This window comes from Anolis carolinensis, unplaced genomic scaffold, assembly GCF_035594765.1.
Source record: "Anolis carolinensis isolate JA03-04 unplaced genomic scaffold, rAnoCar3.1.pri scaffold_17, whole genome shotgun sequence".
NCBI lineage: Eukaryota > Metazoa > Chordata > Lepidosauria > Squamata > Dactyloidae > Anolis > Anolis carolinensis.
The window spans coordinates 260,001-287,500 of NW_026943827.1; the positions used below are offsets into that span (position 1 = coordinate 260,001).

The 27,500-nt window shown below is 29.3% G+C and overlaps 1 protein-coding gene and 1 long non-coding RNA gene across 6 annotated transcripts in view; one reads left to right on the forward strand and one right to left on the reverse strand.

The window, feature by feature from the left end:
- Positions 1-27,395, reverse strand: part of LOC103282984 (solute carrier family 2, facilitated glucose transporter member 11) — a 47,453-nt gene extending 20,058 nt beyond the window's left edge. Inside the window, exons 1-11 of one of the 5 annotated variants that reach the window (XM_062966127.1) lie at positions 27,225-27,357; positions 21,157-21,292; positions 19,273-19,325; positions 11,712-11,810; positions 11,433-11,593; positions 9,800-9,924; positions 8,319-8,448; positions 6,147-6,295; positions 3,913-4,109; positions 3,706-3,816; positions 767-868 (exon numbers count right to left, since the gene is read on the reverse strand). In XM_062966127.1, the coding sequence (XP_062822197.1) occupies positions 767-868; positions 3,706-3,816; positions 3,913-4,109; positions 6,147-6,295; positions 8,319-8,448; positions 9,800-9,924; positions 11,433-11,593; positions 11,712-11,810; positions 19,273-19,323 (1,125 nt within the window). In that variant the 5' untranslated portion in view covers positions 19,324-19,325; positions 21,157-21,292; positions 27,225-27,357. Of the gene's footprint in view, positions 1-766; positions 869-3,705; positions 3,817-3,912; positions 4,110-6,146; positions 6,296-8,318; positions 8,449-9,799; positions 9,925-11,432; positions 11,594-11,711; positions 11,811-19,272; positions 19,326-21,156; positions 22,644-27,224 lie in introns of those variants that run through there. The other 4 variants (XM_062966129.1, XM_062966128.1, XM_062966130.1 and 1 more) reach the window with 4 other exon arrangements.
- Positions 27,396-27,447: 52 nt separating this feature from the next.
- The window catches only part of LOC134294605 (uncharacterized), a 14,541-nt gene continuing 14,488 nt past the window's right edge, over positions 27,448-27,500 (forward strand). The window contains exon 1 of the long non-coding RNA XR_010001411.1: positions 27,448-27,500. This exon is cut by the window's right edge and continues 84 nt beyond it. This is a non-coding gene — a long non-coding RNA (uncharacterized LOC134294605).

Consider the following 27,500-nt stretch of genomic DNA (forward strand, 5'->3'; position numbering starts at 1 on the left):
GTCCATTTTGGGTTGCAAACAAACTCAACTGGGCAGCCATTTTGAAATATGATTACAGACAACCCAACGGCCATTTTGGTTTGCGAATAAACACAACTGGGCGGCCATTTTGAAATTCCATTTGAAGGCCATTGGTGTCCATTTTGGGTTGCAAATAAACTCAACTGGGTGGCCATTTTGAAATATGATTACAGACAAACCAACGGCCATTTTGGTTTGCGAATAAACACAACTGGGCGGCCATTTTGAAATTCCATTTGAAGGCCATTGGTGTCCATTTTGGGTTGCAAATAAACTCAACTGGGCAGCCATTTTGAAATATGATTGCAGACAAACCAACGGCCATTTTGGATTGCGAATAAACACAACTGGGTGGCCATTTTGAAATTCCATTTGAAGGCCATTGGTGTCCATTTTGGGTTGCAAATAAACTCAACTGGGCGGCCATTTTGAAATATGAATAAAGACAACCCAACGGCCATTTTGGATTGCGAATAAACACAACTGGGCGGCCATTTTGAAATATGATTACAGACAACCCAACGGCCATTTTGGGTTGCGAATAAACTCAACTGGGCGGCCATTTTGAAATATGATTACAGACAACCCAATGGCCATTTTGGATTGCGAATAAACACAACTGGGCGGCCATTTCAAACCTTCCCGTTCAGGTTCTATGTCTCTCCTCAAGCCCCGCCCCCTCTGTCAATTGGCCCCGCCCCCTTTTCCTCAAGATGGAGGTGTTTCGGGAGCCCCGCCCACTCACCTGGAAGGTCAGGGATACGGTCATGAGTCCGCACCAGACGGTCATCAAGGTGTAGCCGCCCAGGATCAGCGCCCGGCGGCCCATCGACTCAACCAGGAAGCCCTGGGAGAAGGAAACGACAAAAGGGGAGGGGCTTCAGCACATTTGCATAGGCCACGCCCTCCTCAGGCACCAGGCCACACCCCTCTCCCGCATTTACATAGACCACACCCCCTTTCCCTCCTTGGAATGAGAATAACAACAATCCGGCGGCCATTTTGGAAGGTGATTAAGGGCAACCCGGCGGCCATATTGGATAATATATCATAATGTAAAATAATATAATTATATAATTATAATATATAATAATGTAATAATATTAATATATGTTCCACGGAAACCACACTAAACGAGAATAAATACAACCCGGCGGCCATTTTGGAAGGCGATTAAAGGCAACCCGGCAGCCATATTGGATATGATAATTTAAAATAATTGAATTATATAATTATAATTTATAATAATAATATAATAATATTAATATATGTTTCATAGAAACTGCACCAAGCGAGAATAAATACAACCTGGCGGCCATTTTGGAAGGCGATTAAAGGCAACCCGGCGGCCATATTGGATAATATATCATAATGTAAAATAATATAATTATAGAATTATAATATATAATAATATAATAATATTAATATATGTTCCACGGAAACCACACTAAACGAGAATAAATACAACCCGGCGGCCATTTTGGAAGGCGATTAAAGGCAACCCGGCGGCCATATTGGATAATATATCATAATGTAAAATAATATAATTATATAATTATAATATATAATAATATAATAATATTAATATATGTTCCACGGAAACCACACTAAACGAGAATAAATACAACCTGGCGGCCATTTTGGTAGGCGATTAAAGGCAACCCGGTGGCCATATTGGATAATATATCATAATGTAAAATAATATAATATAATAATATTCATATATTCCACAGAAACCGCACGAAACAAGAATAAATACAACCCGGTGGCCATTTTGGAAGGCGATTAATGTAAAATAATATAATTATATAATTATAATATATAATAATATAAATATATGTTCCATGAAAACCACATGAAACGAGAATAAATACAACCCGGCGGCCATTTTGGAAAGCCATTAAAGGCAACACGGTGGCCATATTGGATAATATATCATAATGTAAAATAATAAAATTATATAATATATAATAATGTAATAGTATAATATAGTATATAATAATGTAATAATATAAATATATGTTCCACGGAAACCACACAAAACGAGAATAAATACAACCTGGCGGCCATTTTGGAAGGCGATTAAAGGCAACCCGGTGGCCATATTGGATATTATATCATAATGTAAAATAATATCATAATATATAATGATGTAATAATATAATAGTATAAATATATGTTCCATAGAAACCATACAAAATGAGAAGAAATACAGCGGCCATTTTGAAAGGCAATTAAAGGCAACCCGGTGGCCATATTGGATATGATAATGTAAAATAATTGGATTATATAATTATAATATATAATAAAATAATAATACAATAATATTAATATATGTTTCATAGAAACTGCACCAAATGAGAATGAATACAAACCGGTGGCCATTTTGAAAGGTGATTAAAGGCATCCCGGAAGCCATATTGGATTATATATGATAATGTAAATAATATAATAATATAATAATATAATATAATAATATGTTCCATAGAAACCACACCAAATGAGAATAAATACAACCCGGCGGCCATTTTGGAAGGCAATTAAAGGCAACCCGGCGGCCATGTTGGATAATATAACAAATATAATAATGTAAAATTATATAATTATATAATTAGAAATTATAATAATACTATAAATATATGTTCCATAGAAACTGCACAAAATGAGAATAAATACAACCCGGCGGCCATATTGGATAATGTAAAATAATATAATTAAATATTATTTATTTATTTTGTGTCAAAAGCATTGCATTATTTAATTTTTTAACATTAAATAATTATAATATATAAATAATATAATAATATAAATATATGTTCCGTAGAAACCGCAAAAAAATGAGAATAAATACAAGCCGCCGGCCATTTTGAATGGCGATTAAAGGCAACTCGGCGGCCATATTGGATGATATATCATAATTTAAAATAATGTAATTATGTAATGATAATACACAGTAGCATAATAATATAAAATTATATTAATATATGTTCCAGCTGCCATTTTGAATTGCGAATGATGACAAAAGGGCGGCCATTTTGGAATGTGAATTCATTTAGTCAAGTTGGGAACAGAAGAAGTAGTAAAGGGGAGGGGCTTATTTACATAATTAACAGTGTTATCTGGAAGGGGGCGTGGTTTGAGGCTTTCTATCGACTCCCTTGAAGCTCCTCCCCTTCATTTGCATACACTCTTCCCATAGGTTCCCCGCATCAAGGGGCGGGGCCTCAGCATATAAGAAGTCAATAGGAAGCCTTCTAGGCCTCACTGTGCCTTAGGCCCCGCCCACCAGCCGCAGGGAACCTATGGGAAGAGGACATGCAAATTAGGGGGAGGAGTGACACCTCGCTCCCTTCAAGCCACTCCCCTTCATTTGCATACCTTCATTTGCATACCTACATCCCATAGGTTCTCTAGAGCTGAGGGTGGGGCCTATGGACTCCTAATAGGCTTTCCATTGACTCCTCCCCCTCATTTGCATGCCCCTTTCTCATAGGTCCCCTGGAGCTGGTGGGCGGGGCCTAAGGAACAGTGAGGCCTAGAAGGCTTTCTACTGACTTCTAATAGGCTTCCTACCGACTGCTAGGCCTCGCTTAATACTGACTCCTAACAGGCTTCGTATGGACTGCTAGGCCTGACTTCCGCCCTGAAGCCCCTCCCCTTCCTGTTTGTTTGTTTGTCCCTTACGCAGGTCAAGGCAGTGAGGCACTCGCAGGCGCCGGTCCCTAAGGTCGCGTAGGGAATCTTCTCCTTCGGGATGCCGGCCTGTTCGAAGACGGAGCCTACGTAGAAGTAGATCTGGAGGAAACAGGAAGTGAACAGGAAGTGAGGGGGCGTGGCTTGTTGAAAAGCTCATTGAAAAGCCCCGCCCCTTGTCGTTTGGATATGACGTACGGCGTTGATGCCGCTGAGCTGCTGCCCGCAGGTGAGGAGGACGATGAAGAGCACCTGCCAGCGCAGGCCACGCCCCCGAGAGAAGAGCTGCCACGGCCTCAAGATGGCCGACGAGGACGTGGCGGATCCCTCCCGGCGGATGTCCTCCATTTCAAGGTGGCCGACAAGGCCACGCCCACCGTGGAAGGAGCGCAGCGCTGGAACAGAAAGGGAAGGTGCCTTGTTGAGACCGAATGGCATCACTATGTATCGATAAGAGCCTATTTGTATTGAATATAATTATTCTGTATTAATTTTATGCATTCCTCTATATTAATATCTGTATTTTATGATATTGTATGATTATTATAAAGTCCTCATATTATCATTATATCGTATTACTTGTATTTTTCCATAGCAATGTAATTATATTTTCTTTCTGTATTATTAATTTTATATACTATATTATTATGTTTTTATTGTAATACTTCTATTTAATTATTATTATATATTATTAATATTATGTCAATATATATGTTTATATGTTATATATTGTTAATCTTATTAATATTAATAATATTATGTTATTAATATTATGTATTGTTATAGTATTATTAATATTATGTTAATATATATGTTATTAAATATTATTAATCTTATTAATATTAATAATATAATGTTATTAATATTATGTATTGTTATAGTATTATTTTAAAATTCTTATATTATTATTATTATGTTACTATTATATGTTATTCTATAGTAATGTTATATTCCTCTGTATTACTAATATTATATACTATATTATTATGTTTTTATTGTAATACTTCTATTATATTATTATTATATATTAATAATATTATGTTAATATATATGTTATTATTAATCATATTAATATTAAAATATTATGTTATTAATGTTATGTATTATTATAGTATTTTTTAAAAATTCTTATATTATTATTATGATGTTACTATTATATGTTATTCTATAGTAATGTTATATTCCTCAGCATTGTTATAATTATATAATTCTATTATTATTATATATTCTTATTATTATTTATATTATATTGCTATGATATATTCTCATTCTGTAGTATTATATATTGTCATATTATTAATATTATGTATTATTATAGTATTATTTTAAAATTCTTATATTATTATTGTTATGTTACTATTATATGTTTTTCTATAGTAATGTTATATTCCTCAGCATTGTTATAATTATATCATTCTATAATAATAATAATAATAATAATAATAATAATATATTATTATTATTATTACTATTATATTATATTGCTATGATATATTCTCATTCTGTAGTATTATATGTTGTCATATTATTATTATTATTATTATTATAGAATTATATAATTGTAACAATGATAACAATAATAAAGAATAATAAAAATAATAAAGAATAATAAAATATTGATATGTAATAGAAAAATACAATGATATAATAATAATAATAATATTATAGAATTATATAATTATAACAATGATAACAATAATAAAGAATAATAAAAATAATAAAGAATAATAAAATATTGATATGTAATAGAAAAATACAATGATATAATAATAATAATAATATAGAATTATATAATTATAACAATGATAACAATAATCAAGAATAATAAAAATAATAAAGAATAATAAAATATTGATATGTAAGAAAAATACAATGATATAATAATAATAATAATATTATTATAGAATTATATAATTATAACAATGATAACAATAATAAAGAATTATAAAAATAATAAAGAATAATAAAATATTGATATGTAATAGAAAAATACAATGATATAATAATAATATTATTATTATAGAATGATATAATTATAACAATGATAACAATAATAAAGAATAATAAAAATAATAAAGAATAACAAAATATTGATATGTAATAGAAAAATACAATGATATAATAATAATTATTATTATTATATTATTATTATTATTATTATATCATTGTATTTTTCTAATACATATCAATATTTTATTATTCTTTATTATTATATGTTACTATTATTACATTAGGATATATATTATTATTGTATATTCTTATTCTGTATTATTGTTATATTATATTATTTTTGTGAACGTTTTAGCCTGTTTTTCATTGGATGTGCCGATTGCATTCAGGCATCTTGACAATTAATATTATAATTATTATTATTATTATATAAAATATTATTATTAATATTAATATATGATATTTCCCCCCCACTTCCTTACCTTTGAGGCACTTTTCTTCCTGTTTCCTGTCCAGGAAGAGGAAGCGTGGACTCTCGGGAAACCACGGAAGTGTCAATAATTGAATGACAGCCGGAATCCAACAGGAAGAAATCAGGAACGGGGCGTAGGCGGGGCCTCCCAGAAGCTCCCTATTGGTCCAGAGAAAGACGTATTAGGCCACGCCCACTGCCTCCTCATTGGCTCACCCCGTCCTCTGAATATTAGATATATTCATATATATATGAATATATATATTAGATATATTAGATATATTCATATTTCGTGAGTATTTTTGTGAAAATTTCTGCAGATTTCCCCCCCGATAATTTTTGTGAATATTTTTAATTAATATTTCAATCGGTATTATTCATAAATACTTTTGTGAAAATTTTTATATTCCAATGAATTTTTGTGAAAAATGTTAGTGATTATTTCTGTGAAGAAAAAAAAATTCAACCAATATTTTAATGATATAATACTGTGAATATTTTATTGAATCTGAACATTATATTCCTGAATATCTTTTGGAATATTTTTCAGAATACTGTAGAGTCTCACTTATCCAACACTAGCTTATCCAACGTTCTGGATTATCCAACGCATTTTTGTAGTCAATGTTTTCAATACATCGCGATATTTTGGTGCTAAATTCGTAAATAATTACTACATAGCATTACCGTGTATTGAACTACTTTTTCTGTCAAATTTGTTGTATAACATGATATTTTGGTGCTTAATTTGTAAAATCATAACCTAATTTGATGTTTAATAGGCTTTTCCTTAATCCCTCCTTATTATCCAACATATTCGCTTATCCAACATTCTGCTGGCCCATTTATGTTGGATAAGTGAGACTCTACTGTATATTTTTCAGAATATTTTTCTGAATATATATTTCTGAATATTATTTTTCTGAACGTATTTTTCTGAATACATTTTTCTGAACATATTTTTCTGAATACATTTTTTCTGAACATTATTTTTCTGAATATATTTTCCTGAACATATTTTTCTGAATACATTTTTCTGAATATATTTTCCTGAATATATTTTCCTGAATATCTTTCAGAATATTTTTCAGAATATATTTTTCTGAATATATTTTCCTGAATATCTTTCAGAATATTTTTCAGAATATATTTTTCAGAGTATTTTTTCTGAATATTATTTTTCTGAATATTATTTTTCTGAATATTATTTTTCAGAATATATTTTCCTGAATATATTTTTCTGAATATATTTTTCTGAACATATTTTTCTGAACATATTTTTCTGAATATATTTTTCTGAATACATTTTTCTGAATACATTTTTCTGAATATATTTTCCTGAATATCTTTCAGAATATTTTTCAGAATATATTTTTCAGAGTATTTTTTCTGAATATATATTTCTGAATATTATTTTTCTAAATATTGTTTTTCTGAATATTATTTTCCTGAATATATTTTCCTGAATACATTTTTCTGAACATATTTTTCTGAATACATTTTTCTGAATATATTTTCCTGAATATCTTTCAGAATATTTTTCAGAATATATTTTTCAGAGTATTTTTTCTGAATATATATTTCTGAATATTATTTTTCTAAATATTGTTTTTCTGAATATTATTTTCCTGAATATATTTTCCTGAATACATTTTTCTGAACATATTTTTCCGAACATATTTTTCTGAATACATTTTTCTGAACATTATTTTTCTGAATATATTTTCCTGAATATATTTTTCTGGATATTATTTTTCTGAATATATTTTTCTGAATACATTTTTCTGAACATTATTTTTTTGAATATATTTTCCTGAATATATTTTTCCGAACATATTTTTCTGAATACATTTTTCTGAACATTATTTTTCTGAATATATTTTCCTGAATATATTTTTCTGAATATTATTTTTCTGAATATTATTTTTCTGAACATTATTTTTCTGAATATATATTTTCCTGAATACATTTTTCTGAACATATTTTTCTGAAGACATTTTTCTGAATACATTTTTCTGAACATTATTTTTCGGAATATTTTTGTGACTGTTTCCATGTGACCCCTCCCTCCCTCCTCCTCCCCACCATATGTATTATGCTCCTAAGCCCCGCCCCTTCCCCTCCCAGTTGTCTGGCCCCTCCCCCTCGGGGCCCCGCCCCTTATTATGCAAATAGGTAATACCGTAGGCCGACGACCTGTCCGGTGAGGATCCCTCCGGTGAGGAAGATGGAGGAGCCCATGGCCAGAGCCCCCCGCAAGTGCTTCGGGGCAGACTCCCCAATGTACATCGGCTGCACACACAGGCCCACCCCTGCGGAAAAGAAAGAAGGCACGAAAACATCATCATCATCATCATCATCATCATCATCATCATTATTATTATTATTATTGTATGACACAGCTGTCAGCTCTAGTTTGTAGTGCGGTTTTCTTGTACTGGTTTTTTGTACAGGCCCACAACTGCGGAAAAGAAAGAAGGCACGAAAACATTATCATCATCATCATCATCATCATCATCATCATTATTGTATGACACAGCTGTCAGCTCTAGTTTGTAGTGCGGTTTTCTTGTACTGGTTTTTTGTACAGGCCCACCCCTGCGGAAAAGAAAGAAGGCACGAAAACATTATCATCATCATCATCATCATCATCATTATTGTATGACACAGCTGTCAGCTCTAGTTTGTAGTGCGGTTTTCTTGTACTGGTTTTTTGTACAGGCCCACCCCTGCGGAAAAGAAAGAAGGCACGAAAACATCATCATCATCATCATCATCATCATCATTATTATTGTATGACACAGCTGTCAGCTCTAGTTTGTAGTGCGGTTTTCTTGTACTGGTTTTTTGTACAGGCCCACCCCTGCGGAAAAGAAAGAAGGCACAAAAACATCATCATCATCATCATCATCATCATTATTATTATTGTATGACACAGCTGTCAGCTCTAGTTTATAGTGTGGTTTTCTTGTACTGGTTTTTTGTACAGGCCCACCCCTGCGGAAAAGAAAGAAGGCACAAAAACATCATCATTATTATTATTATTATTATTATTATTATTGTATGACACAGCTGTCAGCTCTAGTTTGTAGTGCGGTTTTCTTGTACTGATTCTGCTCTAGTTTGTAGTGCGGTTTTCTTGTACTGATTCTGCTCTAGTTTGTAGTGCGGTTTTCTTGTACTGATTCTGCTCTAGTTTGTAGTGCGGTTTTCTTGTACTGATTCTGCTCTAGTTTGTAGTGCGGTTTTCTTGTACTGGTTTTTTGTACAGGCCCACCCATGCAGAAAAGAAAGAAGGCACAAAAACATCATTATTATTATTATTATTATTGTTGTTGTTGTATGACACAGCTGTCAGCTCTAGTTTGTAGTGCGGTTTTCTTGTACTGATTTTTTGTCTGCTGTGCTTTGAGGAGTTTCTGATTTTTGACTTCAATCCAAGCAGGTTCTTCACTTTGCTTTACATATTCTGCCAGGGCATGTTCTTCTTCTTTGTAAGAGTCTTCTATATATTACTATAAAATGTTATTGTTGTTATACATATATATTATCATATATTATATTTATTAGTATTATATATCATATTGTTATTATCATATATTTATTATTAGTATTATATATGATATTACTATTATTATTATTTTTATTATATATGAATGCTACCTGTGTTGATGCCAATGAGGAAGCGTCCGAGGATGAGGAGCTCATAGAGTCCGGTGGGGAAACTGAGGCCCATTGAGAGTGACGCCAGCAGCGCTATCCCGTTGTTGGCCAGCAGCGCCCCTTTCCTATGATAGAGAAACAATAATAATAATAATAATAATAATAATAATAATAATAATAATAATAATGAATATTAATGAACCCATACTGTCAGATGAAACGAATTATAATATTACTGAATATTAATGAGGTGCGAGAAACAACAACAACAACACCAATAATAATGAATATTAATGAACCCATACTAGCAGATGAAACTAATAATATTACTGAATATTAATGAGGTGTGAGAAATAATAATAATAATATGAATATTAATGAACCCATACTAGCAGAGGAAACTAATTATTAATATTACTGAATATTAATGAGGTGTGAGAAATAATAATAATAATAATGAATATTGATGAACCCATACTGGCAGATGGAACTAATTATAATATTACTGAATATTAATGAAGTGCGAGAAATAATAATAATAATAAATATTAATGAACCCATGCTAGCAGATGAAACTAATTATAATATTACTGAATATTAATGAGGTGCAAGAAACAACAACAATAATAATAATAATAATGAATATTAATGAACCCATACTGGCAGATGAAACTAATTATAATATTACTGAATATTAATGAGGTGCGAGAAACAACAACAACAACAATAATGAATATTAATGAACCCAAACTGGCAGATGGAACTAATTATAATATTACTGAATATTAATGAGGTACGAGAAATAATAATAATAATAATAATAATAATAATAATAATAATAATAATAAATATTAATGAACCCATACTGGCAGATGAAACTAATTATAATATTAATGAATATTAATGAGGTGCGAGAAACAACAACAACAATAATGAATATTAATGAACCCAAACTGGCAGATGGAACTAATTATAATATTACTGAATATTAATGAGGTGCGAGAAATAATAATAATAATAATAATAATAATAATAATAATAATAATAATAACGAATATTGATGAACCCATACTGGCAGATGAAACTAATTATAATATTACTGAATATTAATGAGGTGCGAGAAACAACAACAACAATAATGAATATTAATGAACCCAAACTGGCAGATGAAACTAATTATTAATATTACTGAATATTAATGAGGTACGAGAAATAATAATAATAATAATAATAATAATGAATATTAATGAACCCATACTGGCAGATGAAACTAATAATATTACTGAATATTAATGAGGTGCGAGAAATAATAATAATAATGAATATTGATGAACCCATACTGGCAGATGAAACTAATTATAATATTAATGAATATTAATGAGGTGCGAGAAATAATAATAATAATAATAATAATAATAATAATAATAATAATAATTATAATGAATATTGATGAACCCATACTGGCAGATGAAACTAATTATTAATATTACTGAATATTAATGAGGTACGAGAAATAATAATAATAATAATAATAATAATAATAATAATAATAATAATAATAATGAATATTAATGAACCCATACTGGCAGATGAAAGTAATTATAATATTACTGAATATTAATGAGGTGCATACCGGCCGATGCGTACAGCGAGTGCCCCCCCGAGATGCGCCCCGCAGAGCCCCCCAAGGGAGAAGACGGACGCCACGACCGACCACAGAAACGTCAGGAAGTCCGGCTGGAGGGGGACCCCGTAGCGCTCCCACCACGTCGCGTTCAAGAACCCCTGGATGTGCTGAGGACGGAAAAAAGGAAGAAAGACATTAAATGGGCGAGGGCCCTTTAAGAGGGGGCGGGGCTAACTGTAGAATGGGGTGGGGCTTGAGCGGAACGGAAAGTGGGCGGGGCTCGACCTCGGTCGGGGCGTTGATGACGGACACGTTGTAGCCATATTGGAACGTCCCTCCGATCCCGGCCGCAGACACGCACAGCAGCAGCGTCCACGTCGGGCCCTGGAAATGGAAACAAATAAACAATAAACAATAAATTCAAAACATTTCGTTTCACTTTCCCACCAAATAACAATTGGCCTTCCCCTTTTTCTCGAAGGAGAGCCGACCTTGGAAGATCCTGTTTGTTTACAAAAGTCATGCCTCCGATCTTCAAGCTCATTACACTCTCCACCTGCATCAATACACTATCACAGGCTGGACTACAACAGTAATGGATAATAATAATAATAATAATAATAATAATAATAATAATAATAATAATAATAATAATAATAAAAATTGTTGATGGACTTGTAAAAAGGCGAAAAACTATTGGAAGAAAATCCGTCAAACAATACAAAAGATGTTGCAAATTAATATAGAACTAGATCCCAAATACTTTCTTCTGGGGATGATTAATATAGAAAAGGATAAAGATAAAAGAAATTCTTTTCAATTATCTCATAATAGCTGCAAGAATAGTTTATGCCAGATATTGGAAAAAGAAAGAAATTCCGGAGCTGAGCCAATGGCTAGTTAAGATTTTGGAAATAATGAACATGGATAAATTGACGTATTTACTCAAAAATAACTATGGCATTCCCAAAAAGCAAACAAACTGGGACCTGGTTAAGAATTTTTTGATTGAAAGGCAAATGAAGGTGCTAATTTAACCCCAATAGAAAATCTAACGTGAATGATGGAAGAATTAAAAAAAAAAAAAAAAAAAGAGAAAAGGCTGACACCAAAGCAGAACGAACGGAAAGACTAATTAAAGATAGAAATTTTTCTTTAAATATCTGTGTAAGAGATGGAAGTGACCAATTATATTATATTTCTGTTTATTTTATTTTATTTTCCCCTTTTTCCTTTTTTTTCCTCTTTTTTTTCTCCTTTTTCAATTTCTACTCACTCATTGCACTTTTTCTTCTAAGCACCCAATGTGTTCTTAAAACACTTACTGTAAATTTTATTTGAAAACTCAATCAAAAAAATTTTTTTTAATAAATAATAATAATAATAATACTCATGGTCCCCTCTGATTTTCATTATTGCCACGATCCCTCTGTCAACAATCTTACAAAAAACAAATCTCGGCTATCAAACATCTAAGAAATCTCACAAAATTTCGCATCTGATGTACATGGATGACCTGACGCTGTATGGAAAAACGGAAACTGAAACCCAGTCTCTGACTAACACTGTCCAAATTTTTAGCACTGATATCAGCATGGAGTTTGGTTTGGACAAGTGTTCGACAGTGGGATTGAAGAAGGGAAAAATCATTGAAAGTGAGGGCATAAATATGCCTAATGGCCAAACAATAAAGTGTCACCAGCCAGAGGCCTATAAATATCTGGGCATACTACATCTGGACAACATCAAGCACGAACATGTGAAAACTGTGGTCAGCAAAGAATACACACAAAGGGTCAGAAAAATTCTCACAAGAAAGCTCACTGGAGGCAACACCATCAAGGCCATAAACACCTGGGCCATACCTGTCATAAGATATACATCATAAACTGGACACAGGCGGAACTGGACAATTTGGACAGAAAAACAAGAAAACTCATGACCATTCATCATTCACTGCACCCTCGCAGTGATGTTGACCGGCTCTATCTGCCTCGAAGATCAGGGGGCAGAGGACTCTTACAAGTAAAACAAGCAGTCAAAGAAGAAGAACATGCCCTGGCAGAATATGTCAAGCAAAGTGAAGAACCTGCTTTGATTGAAGTCAAAAATCAGAAACTCCTCAAAGCACAGCAGACGAAAAACCAGTACAAGAAAACCGCACTACAAACTAGAGCAGAATCAGTACAAGAAAACCGCACTACGAAATAGAGCAGAATCAGTACAAGAAAACCGCACTACGAACTAGAGCAGAATCAGTACAAGAAAACCGCACTACGAACTAGAGCAGAATCAGTACAAGAAAACCGCACTACGAACTAGAGCAGAATCAGTACAAGAAAACCGCACTACGAACTAGAGCAGAATCAGTACAAGAAAACCGCACTACAAACTAGAGCAGAATCAGTACAAGAAAACCGCACTACAAACTAGAGCAGAATCAGGACAAGAAAACCGCACTACAAACTAGAGCAGAATCAGTACAAGAAAACCGCACTACAAACTAGAGCAGAATCAGTACAAGAAAACCGCACTACAAACTAGAGCAGAATCAGCAGAAGAAAACCGCACTACAAACTAGAGCAGAATCAGTACAAGAAAACCGCACTACAAACTAGAGCAGAATCAGGACAAGAAAACCGCACTACAAACTAGAGCAGAATCAGTACAAGAAAACCGCACTACAAACTAGAGCAGAATCAGGACAAGAAAACCGCACTACAAACTAGAGCAGAATCAGTACAAGAAAACCGCACTACAAACTAGAGCAGAATCAGCAGAAGAAAACCGCACTACAAACTAGAGCAGAATCAGTACAAGAAAACCGCACTACAAACTAGAGCAGAATCAGCAGAAGAAAACCGCACTACAAACTAGAGCAGAATCAGTACAAGAAAACCGCACTACAAACTAGAGCAGAATCAGGACAAGAAAACCGCACTACAAACTAGAGCAGAATCAGTACAAGAAAACCGCACTACAAACTAGAGCAGAATCAGGACAAGAAAACCGCACTACAAACTAGAGCAGAATCAGTACAAGAAAACCGCACTACAAACTAGAGCAGAATCAGTACAAGAAAACCGCACTACAAACTAGAGCAGAATCTAGTTTGTACTGGGATTCCCATATTTTCAGAGTGTCGTTCTTTATTTACTGTCCAGATTGTAGAGTTTTTTTTTTAATGCTCCCTGTCAGGTTTTGTTCATTTTGATGGTTCCAAGGAACCCAACGATAATAATAATAATAATAATAATAATAATAATAATAATAATAATAATAAGCATTATCCGAAAATACATCAGTCCTAGACACTTGGGAAGTGTTCGACTTGTGATTTTGTGATACGAAATCCAGCATATCTATCTTGTTTGCTGTTTCATACAATAATAATAATAATAATAATAATAATAATAATAATAATAATAATAATAATAATAATGACTCTGAGGGGGAATCCTTTGTTGGGAGGTGTTAGCTGGCTCAGGTTGTTTCCTGTCTGGGAAAATACTATATATTGTGGTTTTATGACACGAAATCCAGCTTACCTATCTTGTTTGCTGTGTCATAATAAAATAATAATAATAATAATATAAATAATGGGTAATAAAATTAACAATATATTATAATAACTATGTTTAATAATATTATTATAATATAATGGATAATAATAATAATAATAATGATAATAATATAAATAATGGGTAATAAAATTAACAATATATTATAATATAATGGATAATAATAATAATGATAATAATAATATAAATAATGGGTAATAAAATTAACAATATATTATAAAAGCTAAGTTTAATAATAATATTATAATATAATGGATAATAATAATAATAATGATAATAATATAAATAATGGGTAATAAAATTAACAATATATTATAATAACTATGTTTAACAATAATATTATAATATAATGGATAATAATAATGATAACAATAATATAAATAATGGGTAATAAAATTAACAATATATTATAAAAGCTATGTCTAATAATAATATTATAATATAATGGATAATAATAATGATAATAATAATATAAATAATGGGTAATAAAATTAACAATATATTATAATAACTATGTTTAATAATAATATTATAATATAATGGATAATAATAATAATAATAATAATGATAATATATTATAATATTATAATATAATGGATAATAATAATAATAATAATAATAATAATAATAATAATATAAATAATGGGTAATAAAATTAACAATATATTATAATAACTATGTTTAATAATAATATTATAATATAATGGATAATAATAATAATAATAATAATAATAATGATAATATATTATAATATTATAATATAATGGATAATAATAATAATAATGATAATAATATAAATAATGGGTAATAAAATTAACAATATATTATAATAACTATGTTTAATAATAATATTATAATATAATGGATAATAATAATAATAATAATAATAATAATAATAATAATAATAATAATGATAATAATATAAATAATGGGTAATAAAATTAACAATATATTATATTTACTGTCCAGATTGTAGAGTTTTTTTTAATGCTCCCTGTCAGGTTTTGTTCATTTTGATGGTTCCAAGGAACCCGACGATAATAATAATAATAATAATAATAATAATAATAATAATAATAATAATCCGAAAATACATGTCCTAGACACTTGGGAAGAGTTCGACTTGTGATTTTGTGACACGAAATCCAGCATGTCTATCTTGTTTGCTGTGTCGTAATAATAATAATAATAATAATAATAATAATAATAATAATACATCACACAGTCCTAGACACTTGGGAAGTGTTCGACTTGTGATTTTGTGACACGAAATCCAGCATGTCTATCTTTTTTGCTGTGTCATAATAATAATAATAATAATAATAATAATAATAATAATATACATCACACAGTCCTAGACACTTGGGAAGTGTTCGACTTGTGATTTTGTGATACGAAATCCAGCATGTCTATCTTGTTTGCTGTTTCATACAATAATAATATAATGGATAATAATAATAATAATAATGATAATAATAATATAAATAATGGGTAATAAAATTAACAATATATTATAATAACTATGTTTAATAATAATATTATAATATAATGGATAATAATAATAATAATAATAATAATAATAATAATAATAATAATATAAATAATGGGTAATAAAATTAACAATATATTATAATATAATGGATAATAATAATAATAATGATAATAATAATATAAATAATGGGTAATAAAATTAACAATATATTATAATAACTATGTTTAATAATAATATTATAATATAATGGATAATAATAATGATGATGATGATGATAAGAAGAAGAAGAACAGATGTTCTTAGATGGAATGAAAAAAATGAAAGCCATGATAAATTGGTGTAAAGAATTATTTTGCTTTGGGGCGCGAAAAGGGGTGCGGATGGATTGCAATGCATTCCAATGGCAGGAGCAACAATCCTTTTTCTGTATTTTAAGCGTCTCATGACTTTTAATGGCTCAGGATTAAGGATTAAGGAAACAGAGCAGAACAAGGAATCCAGCCACCTGGATTCACCCCAGAATGAAAGAAAAAACCCACTGAATAATTTTATTATTATTAATATTATTATTATTATTATTATTATTATTATTATTATTATTATTATTAATCTGTATATTATATTATTATTATTAATAATTATTATAAATTTATTCTAATAATTATTCTAATAATAAGTAATAAAATAATAAATAAATTATTTTTAGTTTGTATATTTCTAATCATTATAATCTTATAAAAATAATATTATTATTCTGCATATTATTATTACTAATTATTCTAAATTTATTCTAATAATTATTTAATAGTAATGTAATATGTATGTTATGGTTATTAAAATTATTTTAGTTTGTATATTGTATTATTATTTCTAATCATTATAATTTTATAAAAATAATATTATTCTGTATATTATATTATTAATATTCTAAATTTATTCTAATAATTATTCTAATAATAAGTAATGAAATAATAATTTTATAGTTATTAAAATTATTTTTATTTTGTATATTGTATTATTATTTCTAATCATTATACTTTTATTATAATAATAATTTTATTGTTATAACAATTTATACTTATTATAATACATTTTATTATTTTATGAAAGCATTATTATTTTATTATTATTATTTTGTATATTATATTTTTATTATTACTAATTATTCTAAATTTATTCTAATAATAAGTAATAAAATAATAAATAATTTTATTGTTATTATTAAAATTATTTTTAGTTTGTATATTGTATTATTTCTAATCATAATTTTATAAAAATAATATTATTATTCTGCATATTATTATTACTAATTATTCTAAATTTATTCTAATAATTATTTAATAGTAATGTAATAAGTATGTTATTGTTATTAAAATTATTTTTAGTTTGTATATTGTATTATTATTTCTAATCATTATAATTTTATAAAAATAATATTATTCTGTATATTATATTATTAATATTCTAAATTTATTCTAATAATTATTCTAATAATAAGTAATGAAATAATAAATAATTTTATTGTTATTAAAATTATTTTTATTTTGTATATTGTATTATTATTTCTAATCATTATACTTTTATTATAATAATAATTTTATTGTTATAACAATTTATACTTATTATAATACATTTTATTATTTTATGAAAGCATTATTATTTTATTATTATTATTTTGTATATTATATTTTTATTATTACTAATTATTCTAAATTTATTCTAATAATAAGTAATAAAATAATAAATAATTTTATTGTTATTATTAAAATTATTTTTAGTTTGTATATTGTATTATTTCTAATCATTATAATCTTATAAAAATAATATTATTATTCTGTATATTATTATTACTAATTATTCTAAATTTATTCTAATAATTATTTAATAGTAATATAATAAATATGTTATTGTTATTAAAATTATTTTTAGTTTGTATATTGTATTATTATTTCTAATCATTATAATTTTATAAAAATAATATTATTCTGTATATTATATTATTAATATTAATTATTCTACATTTATTCTGATAATAAGTAATGAAATAATAAATAATTTTATTGTTATTAAAATTATTTTTATTTTGTATATTGTATTATTACTTCTAATCATTATTTTATTATAATAATAAATTTATTCTACTAATAAATAATATAATCAATATAATAGTAATTTATAATGATAATTTTTTATTATTTTATGAAATCATTATTATTTTATTAATGCTTTTTTACATTGTTTTATGTAATTTTATAATATATATTATTAGAACTATTATATATAAATGTTAATATAACATTTATATATATTATATTTTTATAATTATATTAATTTTAATATACTATTTTGTTTAAAATATTTAATATATTATATTATAACATTAATTTAATATATTAATATATTATATTGTTACATAGTTACATACATACATAATATGTATACGGTTATATAAGTACAATAAATATAGAAATATATATTATATATTATATATTATTATATTATTATTAATAATATATTATTATATTATATTATATTATATCATATTGTATGATTATTTTAATATATATTAATTTATATTATTATGATATTTGTTATTATTATTATTATTATTAATATATTATTATTATAGTTGATATTATCATATATTTAAGGAAAGTAAGAATAAAGAAAATGCTAATGAATTCACTTAATTCCAGATGTAATATAATATCATATACTGAAATATCATAGAAATATTGTGAATATATCTCATTAATATAATATAATTTCTTACCTTCCTTATTGTTTGTTTGTTTTCTGGAAGAAGAAGAGCCTGGTCCTCCATGTCTTTAATATAATAATATGTATAATATAATATATACAGTATATATTATATTATATTATTACTACAACAGCATAATGTAGTATAATGTAGTATAGTATAATATATTATTATAATAGATGATATAATAATATATTATAAGGTAATATAATGTAGTGTGATATAATATTATTATATAGCATAATATGTTGCAATAATAATATAATAACATATATGATATAATTATATGATACAATAATATATTATAATATTATAATGATGTATCTGTTATGCAGTATAGATAATAGTATAGCATATTAAGATAATATAATACTAATACAATGTAATACATACTAATATATTTAATAAGTAGTATAATATAAAGAGAATATAATGCATTATTAATATTATGTTATTAATATTAATATAATGTAATATAACATTATAATGTAATGTAAGTATGTAATATTATTACATCATTATTAATACATTATTAATATGATTGATATATGTAATATATTATAAATAAAATAAAATGTATTATTCATATTAAATAATAAAATTAATATAATATAATTAATAATATTACAACACTAATATTTTTAATATATAATATGACATTATTTATTTTATTAACAAATATAATACAGTTGTTATTAATACAATACATGATTAATATTATTAAAATATATTAATATAATAAACTAATAATATTGATAATAGATATAATAATATAATATACTATTAATATTATTAATATAATATAATATAATATAATAATGCATTACTAATACTAGTTATTAATAAATATAATATATAATGTATTATTGTTATTCATATAATAATAATAATAATAATAATAATAAATAAGATTTAAAATTTATTTATTTTAAAATTTTAAAATTTATTTATTTGATTATTAATAATAATAATAAATAAGATTTAAAATTTATTTATACCCCACCACCATCTCCCCGCGGGGACTCATAATGTTATAATAATACATTATAACATTATTAGTAATAATGTAATAATATAAGGATGTATCTATTATGTAGTATATATAATATAGCATTATTAATATTATTAATATAATATGCATTATTAATATTATTAATATAATATTAATTAATATAATAATATAATAATACGTAACTAATTTTATTTTATAATATTATATTTGTTATTAATACATTATTAATATAATATAATACATTATTATTCATATTATAATACATTATAACATTATTATATTTATAATGTAATAATAATATAATGATTTATTTATTATGTAGTATATAAAATAATATAGCATTATTAATAATAATATAATGAAATTAATATTAATATATTAATAATGTATTATATTATATTATTATATATTATTTATTAATAATATTAATTTCATTATATTATTATTAATATAATATAATGCATTATTAATATTATTAATATATAATATATGCAAATAAATAAATAAATAAAATATTATATATTAATAATGCATTATATATTAATAATAATATAATGAAATTAATATTATTAATATATTAATAATGTATTATATTATATTATTATATACTATTTATTAATAATATCAATTTCATTATATTATTACTAATATAATATAATGCATTATTGATATTATTAATATATAATATATTACGAATGTATTAATAACATCTTATAAATATTATATTAGTAATGTAATATTGTTATATTATAAATATAATATTAATATTAATAATGCATTATATTATATTATTATATAATATTTTATACTGATATTAAAAATACAAACAATGTATTATAATCTAATAATGTCATGATCTCTGTCTGTCTGTCTCTCTTCCTGACCTGCTCTTCCTTCTCCTCCTGGTTCTTCTCCTCTCAATGGGGACTTTCATGCTCTTTTCCTCCCTTTTTCACGCTTTTCTTGAACGAGAAGAAGCATCTGCTCCCCATTCGCTTCGCTTGACACTTAGATTTCGTTCTGCTTTTTGGAAGGAAAAAGAAAGAAGAAGCATCTTATTATAATCGTGGCTATTTCCTGACCTTTTCCTTGCGGCCGTCCATTGAGTCCATGGAAGGAAATCCAGGCCCCTCCCTGCATTCCAGGGAAGGAAGGAATTCAGGCAGGACTATAATAATAATAACCTGCTTTGATTGAAGTCAAAAATCAGAAACTCTTCAAAGCACAGCAGACAAAAAACCAGTACAAGAAAACCGCACTACAAACTAGAGCAGAATCAGTACAAGAAAACCGCACTCCAAACTAGAGCAGAATCAGTACAAGAAAACCGCACTCCAAACTAGAGCAGAATCAGTACAAGAAAACCGCACTACAAACTAGAGCAGAATCAGTACAAGAAAACCGCACTCCAAACTAGAGCAGAATCAGTACAAGAAAACCGCACTACAAACTAGAGCAGAATCAGTACAAGAAAACCGCACTCCAAACTAGAGCAGAATCAGTACAAGAAAACCGCACTACAAACTAGAGCAGAATCAGTACAAGAAAACCGCACTCCAAACTAGAGCAGAATCAGTACAAGAAAACCGCACTACAAACTAGAGCAGAATCAGTACAAGAAAACCGCACTACAAACTAGAGCAGAATCAGTACAAGAAAACCGCACTCCGAACTAGAGCAGAATCAGTACAAGAAAACCGCACTCCAAACTAGAGCAGAATCAGTACAAGAAAACCGCACTACAAACTAGAGCAGAACCAGTACAAGAAAACCGCACTACAAAGTAGAGCAGAATCAGTACAAGAAAACCGCACTACGAACTAGAGCAGAATCAGTACAAGAAAACCGCACTACGAACTAGAGCAGAATCAGTACAAGAAAACCGCACTACAAACTAGAGCAGAATCAGTACAAGAAAACCGCACTACAAACTAGAGCAGAATCAGTACAAGAAAACCGCACTACAAACTAGAGCAGAATCAGGACAAGAAAACCGCACTACAAACTAGAGCAGAATCAGTACAAGAAAACCGCACTACAAACTAGAGCAGAATCAGTACAAGAAAACCGCACTACAAACTAGAGCAGAATCAGTACAAGAAAACCGCACTACAAACTAGAGCAGAATCAGTACAAGAAAACCGCACTACAAACTAGAGCAGAATCAGGACAAGAAAACCGCACTACAAACTAGAGCAGAATCAGGACAAGAAAACCGCACTACAAACTAGAGCAGAATCAGTACAAGAAAACCGCACTCCAAACTAGAGCAGAATCAGTACAAGAAAACCGCACTACAAACTAGAGCAGAATCAGTACAAGAAAACCGCACTACAAACTAGAGCAGAACCAGTACAAGAAAACCGCACTACAAAGTAGAGCAGAATCAGTACAAGAAAACCGCACTACAAACTAGAGCAGAACCAGTACAAGAAAACCGCACTACAAAGTAGAGCAGAATCAGTACAAGAAAACCGCACTACAAACTAGAGCAGAATCAGTACAAGAAAACCGCACTACAAACTAGAGCAGAACCAGTACAAGAAAACCGCACTACAAACTAGAGCAGAATCAGTACAAGAAAACCGCACTACAAAGTAGAGCAGAATCAGTACAAGAAAACCGCACTACAAACTAGAGCAGAATCAGTACAAGAAAACCGCACTACAAACTAGAGCAGAACCAGTACAAGAAAACCGCACTACAAACTAGAGCAGAATCAGTACAAGAAAACCGCACTACAAACTAGAGCAGAATCAGTACAAGAAAACCGCACTACAAACTAGAGCAGAATCAGTACAAGAAAACCGCACTACAAACTAGAGCAGAACCAGTACAAGAAAACCGCACTACAAACTAGAGCAGAATCAGTACAAGAAAACCGCACTACAAACTAGAGCAGAATCAGTACAAGAAAACCGCACTACAAACTAGAGCAGAATCAGTACAAGAAAACCTGGGTGCCGTGCCAAAAGATCTCAGCCGGCATTTGGAAACAATAGACATTGACAAACTCACGATCTGGCAACTACAAAAGGCCACCCTGCTGGGATCTGCGTGTATTATCCGAAAATACATCACACAGTCCTAAACAAAGTGTTCGATTTGTAATTTTGTGAAACGAAATCCAGCATATCTATCTTGTTTGCTGTGTCATACAACGTTGTTGTGTCAATAATAATAATAATAATAATAATAAAGTGTTCGACTTGTGATTTTGTGATATGAAATCCAGCATGTCTATCTTGTTTGCTGTGTCATACAATAAAATAAAACCATAATATACACATTATTATTAATAATAAAACATTAATAATAATAATAATAATATAAAGTGATAGTAATAAGAAGAATAAAACTTTATTAATATAAATAAAACATCAGAAATAATATAAATAAAATGTTAATAATAATAATATAAATAAAACAACAATAATAATAATATAAATAAGACATTAATAATAATAAAACATTAATATTAATAATATAAAATGATAGTAATAAGAAGAATAAAACTTTAATAATATAAATAAAACACCAGAAATAATATAAATAAAATTTCGAGGTTGGGGGGCCTGTAGTTTTGTTGTTTTGTCCGCTGCCGTGATGCCATCACTCTTTTATATATATAGACTAGCTGTGCCCAGCCACGCGTTGCTGTGGCGAAGTCTGGTGGTATGGGAAATAAAGTCTTGAGGAATTGGTGGTAGTTAAGGTCAAGGGTCAAGGTTTTCCCCAGACATTAAGTCCAGTCGTGTCTGACTCTGGGGGTTGGTGCTCATCTCCATTTCTAAGCCGAAGAGCCGGCGTTGTCCGTAGACTCCTCCAAGGTCATGTGGGATGACTGCATGGAGCGGCGTTACCTTCCCGCCGGAGCAGTACCTATTGATGCACTCACATTTGCATGTTTTTGAACTTCTGGGTTGGCAGAAGCTGGAGCTAACAGTGGGGGCTCTCTCCGCTCCCCCAATGCAAACCTGTGGCCTTTCGGTCCAGAAGTTCAGCAGCTCAGCGCTTTAACACGCTGCGCCATCAGGGGATATTATTTCCCAAAGGTTGTGAATATACAATATTTCTGATTGGTTTTTGTTTGTTTGTTGGAGGCAAGTATGAATGCTGCAATTAGGAAAAATGATTAGGATGTAATGGCCTTGCAGCTTTAAAGCCTGGCTGTTTCCTCCCTGAGTGAATTTTTTGTTGGGAGGTGTTAGCTGGCCCTGATTGTTTCCTGTCTGGAATTCCCTTGTTTTCAGAGTGGTGTTGTTTGCGATATTTTATGTGCTTCTACTGTCTGTGGCCCTGAGAAAACAGAGGATTTTCCAGACTTTGATGATGGGAATACTTTGTTGGGAGGTGTTAGCTGGCCCTGATTGTTTCCTGTGTGGAATTCCCCTGTTTATTTACTGTCCTGGTTTTAGAGATTATATTGTTCTGCATTATTCTATCCCAGTAATTATTTCATATTAAAGTAGAATCTCACTTATCCAACATTTGCTTATACAATGTTCTGGATTATCCAACGCAGTCTGCCTTTTCATAATCAATGTTTTTGTAGTCAGTGTTTTAAATTCATTGTGATATTTTAGTGGTAAATTTGTAAATACAGTACAGTAGTCTCACTTATCCAACATAAACGGGCCGGCAGAACGTTGGATAAGCGAATATGTTGGATAATAAGGAGGGATTAAGGAAAAGCCTATTAAACATCAAATTAAGTTATGATTTTACAAATTAAGCACCAAAACATCATGTTAAACAAATTTGTCAGAAAAAGTAGTTCAGTACACAGTAATTCTATATAGTAATTACTGTATTTATGAATTTAGCACCAAAATATCACGATATATTGAAAGCATTGACTACAAAAATGCGTTGGATAATCCAGAACGTTGGATAAGTGAGACTCTACTGTAATTACTACATAGCATTACTGCGCATGGAACTACTTTTTCTGTCAAATTTGTTGTATAATATGATGTTTTGGTGCTTAATTTGTATAACGATTACCTAATTTGATGTTTAATTGGCTTTTCCTGAATCCCTTCTTATTATCCAACATATTCACTTATCCTGCCGGCCTGTTTACGTTGGATAAGTGAGACTCTACTGTATATTTCTAATCTTATATTATCTGCTCAGAAATGGATTATATGAGGCCCCTTCTTCACAGCTGTATAAAATGCCCACTGAAGTGGATTATATGGCAGTGCGGAGTCAAGATAATCCAGTGCAAAGCAGATAATATAAGATTCTAAATGGGTTATATAGCTGTGTGGAAGGGCCTTGAGTCTACACTGCCATATAATCCAGTGCAAATTAGATAATCTGTGGAAGAATCCTAAGTGAGGCCTAAATCTGCCTGTCCCCTAACTGAACCCTGGCTGTCCCTTGGTTGCTAGGCAACCAAGTAGGCAGAGATTAGCCCTCTAAACTGGCAGCAATTGGATAAAAAAAATTATTGCTCTCCCTCTAATTAGGATTTTATTTTTCTTTTCTTTTTGTTGTATCAACCTAGAGGCGTGGATGATGGGTTGTGTTGTCAAATTTTGAGGTTGGGGGGCCTGTACTTTTGTTGTTTTGTGAATCGCCGTGATGCCATCACTCTTTTATATATATAGACTAGCTGTGCCCGGCCACGCGTTGCTGTGGCAAAGTGGTGGTGGTATCGGTTAAAACTTGTTGTGGAATTTTTATTTGACGTTATTTGTATTTTTTTAAATTAATTTTATTGTCACTTATCTTTTTTATTTATTATATTTTATTATTTTGTTGTATTATTTTTTAGTCATTTTGTTATAGTATTTTATTGTATTAATTATTTTAGTGTTTTTCATAATTTTTTATTGTATTATTTGTATTTTTTTTATCATTATTTTATTAACACTGGGCTGAGTGGGTTGCTAGGAGACCAAGTGAGCGGAGCTTAGCAATTGGATAAAAACAATTATTCCTCTCCCTCTAATTAGGAATTTATTTTTCTTTTCTTTTTGTTGTATCAACCTAGAGGCATGGATGAGGGGTTGTGATGTCAATTTTCGAGGTTGTGGGGTGTTTACTTTTGTTGTTTTGTCCGCTGCCGTGATGCCATCACTCTTTTATATATATAGATTAAAGTTTTATTCTTCTAATTTCTATCATTTTATATTATTAATATTAATGTTTTATTATTATTAATGTCTTATTTATATTATTATTATTAATGTCTTATTTATATTACTATTATTAACATTTTATTTATATTATTTCTGGTGTTTTATTTATATTATTAAAGTTTTATTCTTCTTATTACTATCATTTTATATTATTAATATTAATGTTTTATTATTATTAATGTCTTATTTATATTATTATTATTAATGTCTTATTTATATTATTATTATTATTAACATTTTATTTATATTATTTCTGGTGTTTTATTTATATTATTAAAGTTTTATTCTTCTTATTACTATCATTTTATATTATTAATATTAATGTTTTATTATTATTAATGTCTTATTTATATTATTATTATTAATGTCTTATTTATATTATTATTATTAACATTTTATTTATATTATTTCTGATGTTTTATTTATATTATTAAAGTTTTATTCTTCTTATTACTATCATTTTATATTATTAATATTAATGTTTTATTATTATTAATGTCTTATTTATATTATTATTATTATTGGGGTTGTGTTGTCAATTTTCGAGGTTGTGGGGTGTTTACTTTTGTTGTTTTGTGCGCTGCCGTGATGCCATCACTCTTTTATATATATGGATAGATAGGCCCACACAAGGCCCGTCAATCAAAGGAGCGCTGAGCGGGACGCAGCCAATGGGGGGCCTCCGGTGGGCGGGGCATCCCGGGCTCAGCCAATGGATGAGAGAGAAATACAAAATGGGATAAATTCCATTAATAAAATAAAAACATTGAAAGATAAAGGAAATGCAACGTAAATGCAACCTTGGGGGCTCCGTGTGCCGAGGGCGGTCCGGGCCCATCCTGGGTGGGGGTCCCAGTGTCCCCGGTTGAGGGCGAACTACAACTCCCAGTCCGTGGCTTCACAGGCCTCAATAGGCCCACACAAGGCCCGTCAGTCAAAGGAGGGCTGAGCGGGACGCGGCCAATGGGGGGCCTCCGGTGGGCGGGGCCTCCCGGGCTCAGCCAATGGGAGGGAGGGAGGGGGCGAGGGCGGGCTCCGAGGAAGGAGGACGAAGGAGAAGATGGCGGCCGGCTCGC